This window comes from Narcine bancroftii, chromosome 3 (assembly GCF_036971445.1).
Source record: "Narcine bancroftii isolate sNarBan1 chromosome 3, sNarBan1.hap1, whole genome shotgun sequence".
Lineage (NCBI taxonomy): Eukaryota > Metazoa > Chordata > Chondrichthyes > Torpediniformes > Narcinidae > Narcine > Narcine bancroftii.
In genome coordinates, this window is record NC_091471.1 from 211395398 (window position 1) to 211410173 (window position 14776).

The 14776-nt window shown below is 44.4% G+C and overlaps 1 protein-coding gene across 6 annotated transcripts in view; it reads left to right on the forward strand.

The window, feature by feature from the left end:
* sorcs2 (sortilin-related VPS10 domain containing receptor 2) overlaps positions 1–14776 on the forward strand; it is an 848688-nt gene that overhangs the window by 662680 nt on the left and 171232 nt on the right. For all 6 annotated transcript variants that reach the window (XR_011354139.1, XR_011354138.1, XM_069926521.1 and 3 more), the window contains exon 11: positions 12738–12840. Coding sequence is in view for 4 of the 6 variants with exons in the window: in XM_069926521.1 (XP_069782622.1) it covers positions 12738–12840 (103 nt within the window). In the remaining 2 variants the exon portion in view is untranslated. The remainder of the gene's footprint in view (positions 1–12737; positions 12841–14776) is intronic.

Here is a 14776-nt window from a genome sequence, read left to right on the forward strand (position 1 = left end):
TCCATATACCACTTGAGTGGTTCCATAACCCACTCAGACATCACCCTTCAACAAATTTTTAAGCTACCAGTATATTAAATGTGGTGTTAAACCAATAAAAGAAGTGTAAAATTTTTTAAAAACACATCACAGACATTTAAAATCTTTGAAAATCACGAGCTTCATTGTCTGAGGCAGAGAACTCGGCAAGCACATCAGGAGTCTCGCTGTTTACACTGTCATCATACGGGTCCCAGTTTGAATCTGGTGAGTCGGCTTCGGCTTGATCGTCAGTGTCCCACAATAAATCATCCTCGGTAATATCCATTGAACTAGAGACTTTTTTCTTAAAAATATGCTTCATGCCTTCTTCGTTTTGCTGGTGGCTCCATGATAACAATTTGATTTTAAAAAATTGGGGGATTATCTTATACCCCCGATATGAGCTAAAACCGTGAAATTCAGACTGAACTTGGGGACACGTGTTATCTGAAGGTTGCCTTATAGGACATATTGGAGGTAAAAATATATAACCAGCCTTTATAAAAGTTGGTGTGTTTGTCTGTTTGAAGCTTTTCTCGTGGTTGAAGAAAGGTAAATCAACCTTGATTTACTTTGGTTTCCATCTAGGTTACATGGATCACATATCTGTCCTGCTAACCCCACCATACAGACCATTAGCACAGCAAACTAGGGCAACTCGCAGGGAGATCAGGACATGGCTGGTCGGTTGGGGATGGGGGGTACACAACAGTTCTGCAAGACTGCTTTGAGACCACAGGATGGAGGTGTTTCAGGGAAGCAACCACTTACAACGGTCATGCAAACATCGAGGAGTACACAGGCTCAGTGACTGGCTACCTCAGTATATGCATTGAAGATGTCACTGAAATCAAATGCTTCACAACCAGGGTTAAGCATAAACCATGGTTGGATGCAGAGGTCTGGACCCTTCTCAGAGCTCGTGATGCTGCCTTCAGGATAGGGGATAGGATGGCATTAAGATCAATCTGGACTGAACTCTCCTTTGCAATCCAGAAGGCAAAGTGGAGGTATGCACAGAAGATCTACAGACAGCAGCTGAGTGACACTGGAGACACTGAGGTTCTTGTGGCAAGGGATCAAGACTATTAAGGATAATGATGCCTCCCTTCTGGACAGACTGAACACCTATGCACGGTTTGATGAGAAGAACAGGATGACGCCAAAAAAGTTCTATGTCCCCTGATGAACTGCCCCCCCTGCAGCTGAGGTGAGGAGAACCCTGTCCAAGTTAAGCCCACACAAGGCAGCAGGACCAGACAACATAGCTGGTCGGGTACTAAAGGGCTGCACAGACCAATTGAGGGAGGTCTTCACAACATCGTCAACACCTCACAGCAGCAGTCCATCATTTCCGCAGGGTTCAAGACAGCCACCAGCATTCCCGTACCCAATAACGGGCATCAATAGCCCATATTACACTGGCTGACCAGGAGATTGGCCATTCAGTGAACCGGTTAAGGAAGCTGTTTCTGCCTTTCACGCTGGACCATGTTATCTGGTTCTCTGTATCTTTTCACACTCATCACAAGGCATCCCCAGGGATTGGGGATTCTATCCTCTACTGGTGACGTCTGAGTGATGCTTCGAGCAATGTTGGACCTGCCCTAAATCCTGATCAATGTATTATGATCTTGTATTTAAACAAAATTAATCATGTCTAATTCTAACATAATTAAGCGTTATGTACCGCACAGTGTTAGCCCTTCAGCCCCTGTTGTTGTCCTGACCTACATAAATCTTTATAAATTTATAAAAGACCATGGGAAAGTCATACAAAACACATAGCCGCACAATTTATAAAGACCGTGGGAAAGAGCAATAGCGTACCTGCCCTCCCAGAATTTTGTGCGGCAGAGAAAGGGCTCTATGCATGGAGCACTCATGGAACACTTATGGAGGGGTTTCTCTGCCGCACGGAATTCTGGGAGGGCGGATCTGCCATCTTTCTCCCACTGCGACTTTCCCACAGTTCTTTAGAAATTGATTATATAGGTCGGCAAAGTTTATTCCTTATTTTTAATCTTTATTTTCTTCACATTTCTGTACTACTTTATCCCAGAATACCCTATGCCCCTTTCACACTGGGCTAATCAGTACACAGGCATCATCAAATGCTGGGGATAATGCTACCTACCTAGATTGTGTCATCCCCAGTGTGATTTGACACCTGCATGCCAATTAAGGAGCTTTCACACTGGATCTTTAACCGGTAGATAGGCTGTGAATTACTAGGACAAGGTGCCAGTGTGAAAGAGGCTAAAGACTATCATGCTGTGGCACTAATCTCCACTATTATGAAATGCTTCAAGCATCTGGTGATGGAATGTATCAAAGCATCTCCCAGAGATGCTGGATCCATTTCAATTTGCCTATAGAAGAAACTGTTCCACAGATGATGCTGTAGTCTTGTTGCTTCACTCCATCCTAGCCCACCTGGAGAATGACACCTCTATGCCAAGCTGCTGCTCATTGACCAGCCCTATGTTTAATACAATCATTCCCAGATACTGGTGGAGAAGCTGTCCTCGCTGGGACGTGACACCCCTCTCGGTAATTGAATCCTAGACTTCCTAATAGAAAAAACACAGTCTGTTTGGGTCGGTAGCAGAACATCAAGCACCATCACACTGCACCTCAGGGCTGTATACTCTGTCCACTCCTGTTCATGCTACTGAGCCACGACTGCATCACCAGATCCAGCTCCAACAGTGTCATCAAGTTTGCAGGTGGCACAACAGTAGTTGGCCTCATCAGCAACAACGCTGAGTAGCAAAAGAGAGGTGGAAAATCTCATGAAATGGTGCGAGAATAACAACCCGAGTCTCATTGTGGACAAGACAAAGGAGATGATCATGGACTTCAGGAGGACCAGGAACAACCACCCTCCACTACACATCATCAACTCTGTTGTAGAGAGAGTTGAGAGCACCATGATCCTTGAAGTTCACTTAACTAGTGGCCTACTGTGGACACTCAACACCTCCTCACGTTAGGAAGGTGCAACAGCGACTGCACTTCCTGAGAAGACTGAAGTGGGCAAGACTACTGACCACCATTATGTCAACCTTTTGGAGCTCTATTGAGAGAGTCCTGGCCCGCTGCAACACAGTGTAGTACAGTTGGTGCAGAGAAATGGATTGAAGGTCAATCCATAGGACCATAAGAGTTGCAGAGAGGATCGTTGGAGTCTCTCTCCCCACCCATCGATATGTGATCTTTCAGGATCATTGTATGAAGAGGGCATGCTAAATCATTGAGGACCCCTTCCACCCTGCACACAGCATCTTTCATCTGCTCCCATCAGAGAAGAGATACAGGAGTATCAGAACCAGTACTGCCAGGCTGAGGAACAGCTTCTTCCCACAGGGAGTGAGAACACTGAACGACCAAAGGAACATCCGAGACTCTCTTTTATACAAAACCATATCTATCTATTTTATAGATATAATACTTGTTCTGCATAAATCTGTATGTGTGTTATTACATCCGGTTGTGTGTCTGCATGTTTTTGCACCGAGGAAGGGAGAACACAGTTTTGTCGGGTTGTCCTTGTAAAATCAGATGACAATAAAATTGACTTGATTCAATTTGACCTAACTTTGGCTGCTGAGAGGAGTAAAACACGAAGGTCTGCAGACATGGTGATTGAAGTAAAATCACAATGTTGGGAAAACTCAGTAGGTCTCGCAGCATCCATAGGAAATAAAGATATATCACCGACATGTTGGGCCCGAGTCCTTCATCAAAATGTAAGCAGGTGCCTGAATGCTTTGCTGCTACTGGTTCTATTCATAGAGCCTAGGGTCATTCCTGAGTGGAAGTAAAGCACAAAAATCTGCAAAAACCGTTGTTGAAGTAAAAGCACAAAGCTGGAGAAACTCACCAGGTTAAGCAGTATCCTTTATATTACAAAGGTAAAAATACGTAACTGAAGTTTCGGGCCTAAGGCCTTCATCAAGGTAGGCAAAATGCCAGCAGGCGTCCGAGCAAAAGAGTAAGGGGGACAGGGTGGTTTGCAAAGGCAGGAGGTGATAGGTGTAGAAGGCAGTGGTCAAGGGGAGGATGGATGTCTGGGTGAAGGCAAGGAGGAGAACTGGAAAGGGGAAGGGAACGATGGAGAGGAAAGAGGAGTGCAGGTCAGCAGAAAGCAGAAAGCAGAAAAGTCGATGTTAATGCCATCTGGCTGGAGAGGGCCCAGATGGAAAATCAGGTGGTGTTCCTCCAATTTTCAGGTGGTCTTGGATAGTACACAAGGCCATAGACAGGCATGTGAGCATGGGAGTGTGACACAGAACTGAAATGGTTGGCCTCTGGGAGGTCTCTATCACTGGTGCAGATGGAGTGAATGTGCTCAGTGATACAATCTCGCAAAGTGAAGTGCTGCTTCACTTGAAAGGTCTGTTTGGGGCCCTGTTCCATGCTGAGGGGGGAGGTATGAGTGCAAGTATGCACCTCCTGTGGCCACAGAGAAAGGTGGAGAGGGGAAGATGTGTCTGGTAGTGGGATTCTGTTGTAAGTGCCAGAAATTCTGGAGGATAATCTGTTGGATGTGGAGGCTGATGGGGTGGTAGATGAGGATGAGGGGAATTCAATGTTTGCTGCGCTTGGGGGCAGAGGGGGCCAGGGCAAACAAGTGGGAAATGGAGGAAATGCGGGTGAGGGCTGAATTGATGGTGATGGAGGGGAAGCCACATTTGTGGAAGAAGGCAGACGTTTTGGAAGATCTGGACTGGAAGACCTCATCTTGGGAACAGATGTAGTGGAGATGGAGAAATTGAGAGAAGGGGATAGAATCCTTGCAGGGGACAGGGTGTGAGGAAGTGTAGCCAATGTAGTTGTGGGAGTTATTGGGCTTGTTATATCTGTCAGTGGAAAGCTTGTCTCCCGAGATGGAGACAGAGAGATCCAGGAAGGGGAGAGTGTTGTCGTTGATGGACCAGGTGAATTTAAGATCAGGGTGGAAATTGGCCGTGAAGTGAATGAAGTTGACAAGCTCATCGTGGTCACATGAGGCAGCCCTGAATTAGTTGTAAATAAACCGGAGGAAGAGTTGGGGGGTTCTTGCCTGTGTAGGCTTGTAGCATGGATTGTGCCATAAACAGGCAGGCGTAGCTGGGACCCATGCAGGTACCCATGGCTACTCCTTTGATTTGGAGGAAGTAAGATGAATTAAAGAAGTTGTTTAATGAGAGGACAAGTTCTGTCAGGTTGAGGAAGGTAGAGGTCCAGAAAGAAGTGAAGTGCTTTCAGACCTTCTGTGTGGGGGATGGAATTATAAAGGGATTGGATATCCATCGTGAGGATGAGGCGGTCCAGTTTGCGGAATGTGAAGTCATTGAAGAGATAGAGGGCAGGGTGGGAGAGATTGAGGTTGGTGGCTGTGGAGGGGAGGTGACCAGAGTTGATGAGGTCAGAGATGGTGTAGGAAACAGTGGCTTGATGTGCTGTGGTGATGTCCTTTTGAAGGGGTAGATAGGAGGAGGTATCTGAAGAGCTGTCAACTGGCTTTGGCAAGGGCAGAATGTTTGGAGGAGGTGAGATTAGAATACGAGAGGAGGGTGATGAAATTGAGACAGTTGATATTTCAGTGGCAGTTGGAAATATAAAGGTCTAGAGTGGGTAGCTGCCCAGAAAGCAAAAGAAAGAAGGAGAGGCTGCCACTGTACATTTTTTCTGGTAAATATGAGCCACAATTAAAATTAAATGTTAAATTTAACCTGTAGTTTCTCCCCTCTTTCCCCCTCTCCTCCTCCCCACAGTCTCTCACTCACTTTTATCAACAGCCCTCAAACATGCATTCCAGATGATACCAAGGTTGGAGGTGTTGTAGATAGTGTGGGAGGTTGTAGGTTACAACGGGATAGAGATGGGATACTGACTTTGGTAAGGATGTAGCAGATGGAGTTCAATCCATATAATTGTGAGGTGATGCACTATGTGAGGTTGAACTTGAAGGCAGAGTGTGTGGTTAATGGCAGGATCTTTAACAGTGTGGATGAACAGAGAAATCTTGGAGGTCATCTGTCCATGGCATCATGTACTATCCCACCAAGACAACCCATAAATTGGAGGAAAAACACTTGATGCTCCATCTGCACACACTCCAGCTGGATGGTATTAACATCGACTTCTCCCATTTCTGCAAGCCTACTCTCCGCTCTATGGAGTGACAAAGGATGACTTAATAGAGCTGTACAAAATTATGAAGGGGTTAGGTAAGGTGGATAACCAGTACTTTTTTCCTGAAGCAACAATAGTAAATACCATAAGGTAAGTGGAGGAAAGTTTAGGGGAGGTGTCAGAAGGAAGATTTTTACACAGAAAGTGGTGGGTGCCTGGAATCTATTGGCAGGGCTAGAGATGGAAGCTGGTACAATAGGGTTATGGGTGTGAGGTAGGGAGAAATTAGATTGTTGTGAAGTACGATTATATAGGCTGGCACAACATAGTGGGCCAAAGGGCCTGTTCTGTGCTGAAATGGTCTATTGCTGTCCAAGTGCAAAGTGAAGCAAAACTGAAAGGTTCTTAAAGGGGTATTTAAATTTAGACATACAGCACAGTAACAGGCTCTTTCAGCCCTCAAGCCTGTGCTGTCCAATTAGACCCAATTAATCATCAACCCGGGCATGTTTTAAAGGATGGGAGGAAACCGGAGACCCAAGAGGAAACTCACGCAGACATGGCAAGAACGTACAGCCTTCTTAAAGACAGAGCCAGATTCAAACCCTGATCGCTGGTGCTGTAACAGTATCGCATTAACTACTACACTAACCATTTGAGGAGCGCAGAGCAACAAAGGGATTTAGGAGTTGTGGTAAATAGTACCTTCAAGGCTGATACTCAGGTAGATGGTGTGGTGAAGAAGGCATTTGGAATGTTGGCCTTCATAAATCGGAGTATTGAATTCAAGAGTTGGGATGTTATGATGAAATTGTACAAGGCATTGGTGAGGCCAAGTTTGGAGTACTGTGTACAGTTTTGGTCACCAAATTATAGGAAGATATAAACAAAATAGAGTACAGAGAAGGTTCACAAGAATGTTGACAGGATTTCAGGGTTTGAGTTACAGAGAAAGATTGAGCAGCCTGGGGCTTTTTTCTCTGGAGCGTAGAAGATTTGAGGGGGGATTTGATGGAGGTGTTCAAGATTTTAAAAGGGACAGAGAGAGTCATCGTGGATAGGCTTTTTCAATTAAGAGTGGGGGATATTCAAACCAGAGGCCGTGGTTTGAGATTGAAGGGGGAAAATTATAAGGGGAACATGAGGGGAAATTTCTTCATGCAAAGAGTGGTTGGGATGTGGAATAAGCTTCTGGCGGAGGTGGTTGAAGCAGGGACGTTATTTACATTTAAGGAAATACTTGATAATTACATAGAGGGGAGAGGATTGGAGGGGTATGGACCAGGTGCTGGTCAGTGGGACTAGGAGGGTGGGGATTTGTTCCGACATGGACCAGTAGGGCCAAACTGGCCTGTTCTGTGCTGTATATGGTTATATAGTTATATGGTTAACCGTGCCTCCTGTAAATACAGTCACTCAATAATTGAAAGAGCATCAACCTTTGAAGTCATATCCCAATGTACCTTGACAGCTGATTCATGAAACATTTAGGAACAGGTGAAATCTTAGAATCAGGTTTGAGATTTAAACACTGTCCATGAAGTTGCTTTTGTTTGAAATTTCATCCTCTATTTATACTCACTTCAATTTTATGCTTTGGGCAAAGCTTGCAGATTAATATGCCTTTGTTTTTCTAAATAATTTGGCACATTTCCTGGTCGAACAAAGAAAAGTAAGACCATTAAGCTGCTTTTCATAAAGAATGAGTTTTATTTGTTAGTGTCTCTGGGCATGGATAATCTCTTTACACCTGACCCAAAAATAATAAATGAACAAAAGGTGAAAAGTGGTTAAAGGCACAAAATTACTATCATGTTAATATTAAAATAATTTGGTTGTCCGATGAATGCTGAGAAATTGCCCTGAAATCCCTGCTTTTTTTGAGAGGGGTGGGGAATTCTTCTGACATCCTATCAGGTCACAAGCAGGACACCACAGATGCTGGGATCAAAAGCCAAACACAATCTGCTGAGGTCTAGCAGTGTCAGTGGGAGAAAAAGGGTGGCCATTGTTTTGAGCTGAAGCCCTTTATCAAGATGGGAAATGTGGAAGAAAAGCTAGTGCAAAGAAGGCAGGGGGAAGGGATGGGCTCCATGCGCAAATCATGAATCAGGGAGAGGGGAACCATGATCGATGGAGGCAGTGGATTGATGGAAGCCAAACAAAGGGAGAGAGAGGGGCAAGGAATAGAAGGGGGTCAAGTGGAGGAAGATGGGTAGCAGGTGACAAGAAGACAAAGTCTGCCACAGCTGGAATCTGATAAGAAGAGATGATGAGAATGGTGGTATAAAGGGAACTAGATGAGTCCAAAGAGGAGGGACAATGAGAATGGGTGGGCTGGATGAGAAATGGGGGCTAATGGGGAAGAGTAGAAATGGCACAAAAGAAGAGAGAGGGGACATTCCCTGAAATTAGAAAATAATATGTTCATACCATTGGGCTGTGGACTTCCCAGGTGGAATACGAGGTGCCGTTGCTCTCATTTCCAATGGGCCTCATTCTGGCAGTGGAGAAGGATGGACATGTCAGTGTAGGAATGTGAAGAAAAGTTAAAATGGCATATTCAGGATGGTCATTGTGAACAGATCATACATGCTCACCAAAACAAACCCCAAGTCCTCATATGGTTACATCAACATAGAGGCTCCTGGACCCTGACCTTAATTTCTGTTGGCTTAATCATCAAGCTAGAGAATATATACATACCCTAATACATGAGCTTTAAGGTATTAATAGACATCTGAACAACTTGGACCTTGTGGAACAAAAGGGAATATCGACAGGATGCCATTTGGGAAATTATAAGATTAATGTCATAAAGATATGGATCTAAAACTCTCTTGCACAACACAATGTTTTTTATGTACTATGTGAGTGAAAACCAACAAGGTCAGGTCAGATACAGCAATGAGCTCTCTGAACCCTTCTCCATTAATAATGGCGTGAAGCAAGGCTGCATTCTCACACCAACCCTCTTTTCAATCTTCTTCAGCATGATGCTAAAACAAGCCATGAAAGACCTCAACAATGAAGACGCTGTTTACATCCGGTACCACACGGATGGCAGTCTCTTCAATCTGAGGCGCATGCAAGCTCACACCAAGACACAAGAGCAACTTGTCCGTGAACTACTCTTTGCAGACAATGCCGCTTTAGTTGCCCATTCAGCGCTTGACGTCCTGTTTTGCGGAAACTGCCAAAATGTTTGGCCTGGAAGTCAGCCTGAAGAAAACTGAGGTCCTCATCAGTCAGCTCCCCACCATGACTACCAGCCCCGCACATCTCCATCGGGCACACAAAACTCAAAACGGTCAACCAGTTTACCTATCTCCGCTGCACCATTTCATCAGATGCAAGGATCGACAACGAGATAGACAACAGACTCGCCAAGGCAAATAGCGCCTTTGGAAGACTACACAAAAGAGTCTGGAAAAACAACCAACTGAAAAACCTCACAAAGATTAGTGTATACTGAGCCGTTGTCATACCCACACTCCTGTTCGGCTCCGAATCATGGGTCCTCTACCGGCATCACCTACGGATCCTAGAACGCTTCCACGAGCGTTGTCTCAGCTCCATCCTCAACATTCATTGGAGCGACTTCATCCCTAACGTCGAAGTACTCGAGATGGCAGAGGCCGACAGCATCGAGTCCACGCTGCTGAAGATCCAACTGCGCTGGGTAGGTCACGTCTCCAGAATGGAGGACCATCGCCTTCCCAAGATCATGTTATATGGCGAGCTCTCCTCTGGCCACCGAGACAGAGGTGCACCAAAGAAGAGGTACAAGGACTGCCTAAAGAAATCTCTTGGTGCCTGCCACATTGACCACCGCCAGTGGGCTGATATCGCCTAAAACCGTACATCTTGGCGCCTCACAGTTCGGCGGGCAGCAACCTCCTTTGAAGAAGACCGCAGAGCCCACCTCACTGACAAAAGACAAAGGAGGAAAAACCCAACACCCAACCCCAACCAACCAATTTTCCCTTGCAACCGCTGCAACTGTTTCTGCCTGTCCAGCATCGGACTTGTCAGCCACAAACGAGCCTACAGCTGATGTGGACATTACCCCTCCATAAATCTTTGTCTGCAAAGCCAAGCCAAAGAGTGAAATAATTGACAACACACTATTGCTACATATGACTGGATGCTTTGCAGCTATAGAGGTCATTTTAGTGAACTCAGTTTGCGTCCTCTATGTGTATGGTTCTAGAATGCTCGGTGGGCCACTGGAAATCAACATGTCCCCAGTGGGTCTCACCAGATTTTATAGGTCCACCATGAAAAGTATTCTGCCTGGATCCGTCACAGCTTGGAATGGGAACTGCTCTGCCCAAGACTGCAAGAAGCTTCAGAGAATTGTGAATGAAGCTCAGGCTATCACACAAACCAACCTTCCCTCCATCAACTCTGTCTACAATTACTGCTTCCTCAGGAAAGCAGCCATGCCACCCAGATCACACTCTCTTCTTTCCTCTCCCATCAGGCAGAAAATATGTGAGAGTGAAAGCACATGCCAGCAGGTTCAAGGACAATTTTTTTCCCACCGTCATCTGATTTTTGAATGAATTTCTCATGTGTAAAATGACGATACTTGCTCTGTTCTAACCTAACTTTTTCTCAGTAGCACCATACTCTGCATTTGGGTTTTATTTTGCATGACCTGTAGTGTTTAATTACAGGCTGACTTGCCTGGATCACACACAAAACAAAAATTTTCTCTGTATTTCGGTATGTGTGATAATAATTCAATTCAATGGATTCCTGATTCTTTTGCATTTATGAGGCCTGGAAAAGCAAAGGGGACACATGAGCCTTAATTGGAGAGTTGAGGCTAGCTTTGGCATAAGTTCTCATCCACTAGAGACCATACAGTAGTGATTCTCAAAATGGACGCTGCCGCCTCCCTGTGGGCAGTGGAAAGATCCAAGGGGGCGGTGAAGGAAAAGAGGGTGGTCCGAATCTTCCGTCTTGTATTCATTTTGCAGCAAATTTTAATGAAGAAGCCAGTGCGGTAATTTTCTGGCTAGACTCAGGGTGTCAGTAGTGAGCAAAATAAATGGCGACAAAACGTTCTCGCGAGAGCTGGATTCGGTGGCTGCCATGTTGTATTAGTGTCACTACTGCCCTCTCAACACCACCACCAATCCCCCTCTCAGCACTGCCACAACCCCCATCTCAGTGCCATAACTAACCACCCACCCTGCTCAGCGCCACCACTTCCCATTCCCCCAAACCCTGCTCAGCGTCACCACTAATCCTCCCACCCTGTTCAGCACTGCCACTAACCCCATCCCCCCCCAAGCACCGTTATATTGGGGGGCACTTGGGGTGTGGCCTAGAGGCCAAGGGGGTGGCAGCCCTAAGAGGTTTGGGAACCACTGCTGTACAGCGTAGGAATGTGCCAAATTTATCTGGACATCTCATGGAACCAGAGGAATTGCAACATATGAACCAAGTCCGGTCCTTGCAATTCATTAACCAAAGGCACTTTATCCAACTCGAGCCCTTTAAACCATAGACCATGCAAGTCTTTCACCAATTCCTGCCTCTGGACAGAGTTGGAGCATAGGTTGCATGATCTTCAACCTTGAAGGGTATTGGGAGAAGGAGGCATCCTTGTCTAGTCTGTTACATGTGAATGCAGGATGTCTCTGCTCTTCCAGGTAGGTCCAAAGTTAAATATTTTTTGTGGAATTCATTGTCACCAATTTTAACCACCGCCATTTACCCTCCACTTGCTCATTTCTTTTCCTCGGGATCCCGATCACAATCGGCACTTCTACTTCCTCTGATTTGATATTGCCCAATGCCACCCCTAGCCCACTACTAACAGCACTCCTGACAAATCCCTCTTCCCCCCATCCACTCCCACGCCCAAACCCCAATCTTAGATGGAATGCTTCTGCGCAATCCTGATCCTCTCCTTTCTTCAGCCTATCCTGCTTGATTTTGCCTGCACAAACTGCTTACTATGGAAGTTTGTTCATGGGTGAGGCACTTTCAAAGTTGCTGAGCCATGAGAGATATTGGCTTTCATGCATTTAACTTTAGTGTTAATAAGGCTGGTGATCTTTATACAGAAAGAAGAAAGTTTTAGAGGTGAAATAATCAACTTCTTGTCTATTTCATCATTCTGTGTATATGATGCACAACTCAGATGGGTTGTGTGTTTTGCAGTGCAACGTTGCTTTAACTGAATGTTGACAGTATTTTCTTGTGGAAATTTTAGTTATGTTATGGTTATCTTGGAGCAACTTGCAAAAAAATATATATAAATCTGTTTTCTTGTATGCCACATGTATGCTACACATTATGAGACCTGTGGAACCACAGCAACCCCTCCAAAAAATGGACCTGATTTGTGACAAAGCACAGCACAACACTTTAGATGTTTAAAACGTAAAGAATTACGTTAAATAGAGATCACATAATCTACTTACCTTATGGCATAGTTCTAATTTGCCAAATGGTAGTGAGCATACTTTTAGAAAAATAAATAAGAATTTTTTTTGTACAAATTAAAGATTTAAATGAAAATTTCAAATGAACCATAAAAAAACCCCAACTTTTTGCTTCTCTTTTATTTGCAGCCAGAATGCTCTGTCCACCTGCACTTACTCTGGGCTGATAACCCGTATGTATCAGGCACTGTTCACACCAAAGATTCTGCACCAGGACTTATCATGGGAGCAGGTAAAATTGTTATTTATTTCAATGTTATATTTATTGAAATGTGTATTTTTTTCCCCACACGCATTTTCTTGGAAGGTCATTAGGAATAGGTTTGCAACTTTAATGGAACTTATCCAGATTCAGCATTCATTGATTAGAAAGCTTTCTAAACTATCCATTCCAGCAGCAATTCAATTACTTGTTGCTGCGGTTATGTCTTCTACTTTATTGGTTGTGTATTTCACTCTTTCAAATGCATCCCAGTTTTTTTTCTTGGCATTACTTTGCCAAATCCTAGAAAGATTAATCACTACCGTATTTAACCAACCTTGTTGTATTGAGATTGCAATATTCTTTCAATAACTTCTATGTAGCAATTAGTAAAGCTACTGAAGGTGCCTTCAGTGCAAAAAACAGTGATATCTTCTCATACTGTCATTTTTCTTAGATCATTTCCCTCAGTATCACAGTGACAGGGCCACACTGTTGCAGTTCTCTGCCTGCAAACCAATAGTGAGAGGCTTGGTTTCATACAGCACAACACAAGTAGCAACTGTATCTATAGGGTGAGTCCTGAACCGTCAGTCACTCATATGGGCTGTTGCTTACAGCAGACCCACATATTCCTGGGCTTGCTGAATAGGCAGCGCTTGATCTAATCACTACCTCTAATGACTATCTTGTCAGAAGCAAAAATGAACTAGCAATAAAAGATAAGTTAAATGTCAAGTAAATCAACTGCTTCTCAAGCAATTATGATAATGTGTTGGAATAACCCAAATGTCCGCTGGAGATGCAATCAGTTTGCAACTTGTGATATAGTTCACCAAGATAACAAATGGTATTGCAGAATATAATCCAAGATTTCTTTCAGGAATGTCACCCAGCTCACTTCGGGATCAGTAAGTTAAATGACTGACGGTAAAAATGGACACAGTGAATTGCACTGTCGAGTTGTGCAACTTGCAAGGTTGCAGTTCATTTTGTAGACGAAGTTGAATGTGCAAAGCAGACCTCGTTGGGAAATGCGGAGCAGAATGAGGTGACTGCCATAGCATTAGTTGTAGTGCAGTAGGTCAAGGCTACCTTCAAAGCACATGAAAACAACTCTCCCTGGAAATAGTTTATAATATTCCACAGCCAACAGCTTCACTTTTCCTAAATCGTTTGTAAACCTGCAAGTTTGTATGTCAAGTGGTTTTAATAAAACATGGGTTATGATGAAATATTATTTGCATCTGATTGCCCTTGAGAAGAGGAGGCTGCCCAATGTTCTGATGGAGAAGGTGGAATTACCATCATTTGAAAAATGTTTGCCACTCAACAAATCTATTCTCATACAATTCTTAGGTCCGTAAGGTGAGTAAGAGAAGAAACTGCAGAAATTGAATTTCCCAAATCTCCATCTGAAAGGGGTTCGTGGGGGTATAATTTGGAGGGGATGCTGGCTGGGGATTGAAGAATACTATAGGTTGGTTAGCCTGACTTCTGTGGTGGCCAAGAGTATAGAGTTCATTATTAAGGGAGGATTCAGGTTATTTGAAAGCACAAGATAATATAGGCCAAGGTCAGCATGGTTCCTTCAGGGGAGATTGTTCCTGACTAATCTGTTGGAATTCTTTAAGGGAGTAATGAGCAGGACAGACACAGGAGAGTCGGTAGAAGTCGTTCATTTGGATTTTCAGAAGGACTTTGACAAAGTGGTGCACATGAGGCTACTAAAACAAGATAGGAGGCCATGGTATTATGGGAAAGGTACCAGCATGGATAGAAGGTTAGCTGACTGGCAGAAGAGTGGGAATAAGGTTTTGTTTTCTGGTTGATTGATGTGACAAGTGGTGTTCCAAAGGGGTCGGTGTTGGGTCCACTACTTCACACACTGCATGCCACTGATTTAGGTGATGGAATTGATGGCTTCATGGCCAAGTTTGTGGATGATATGAAGGGGTGGTTAGTA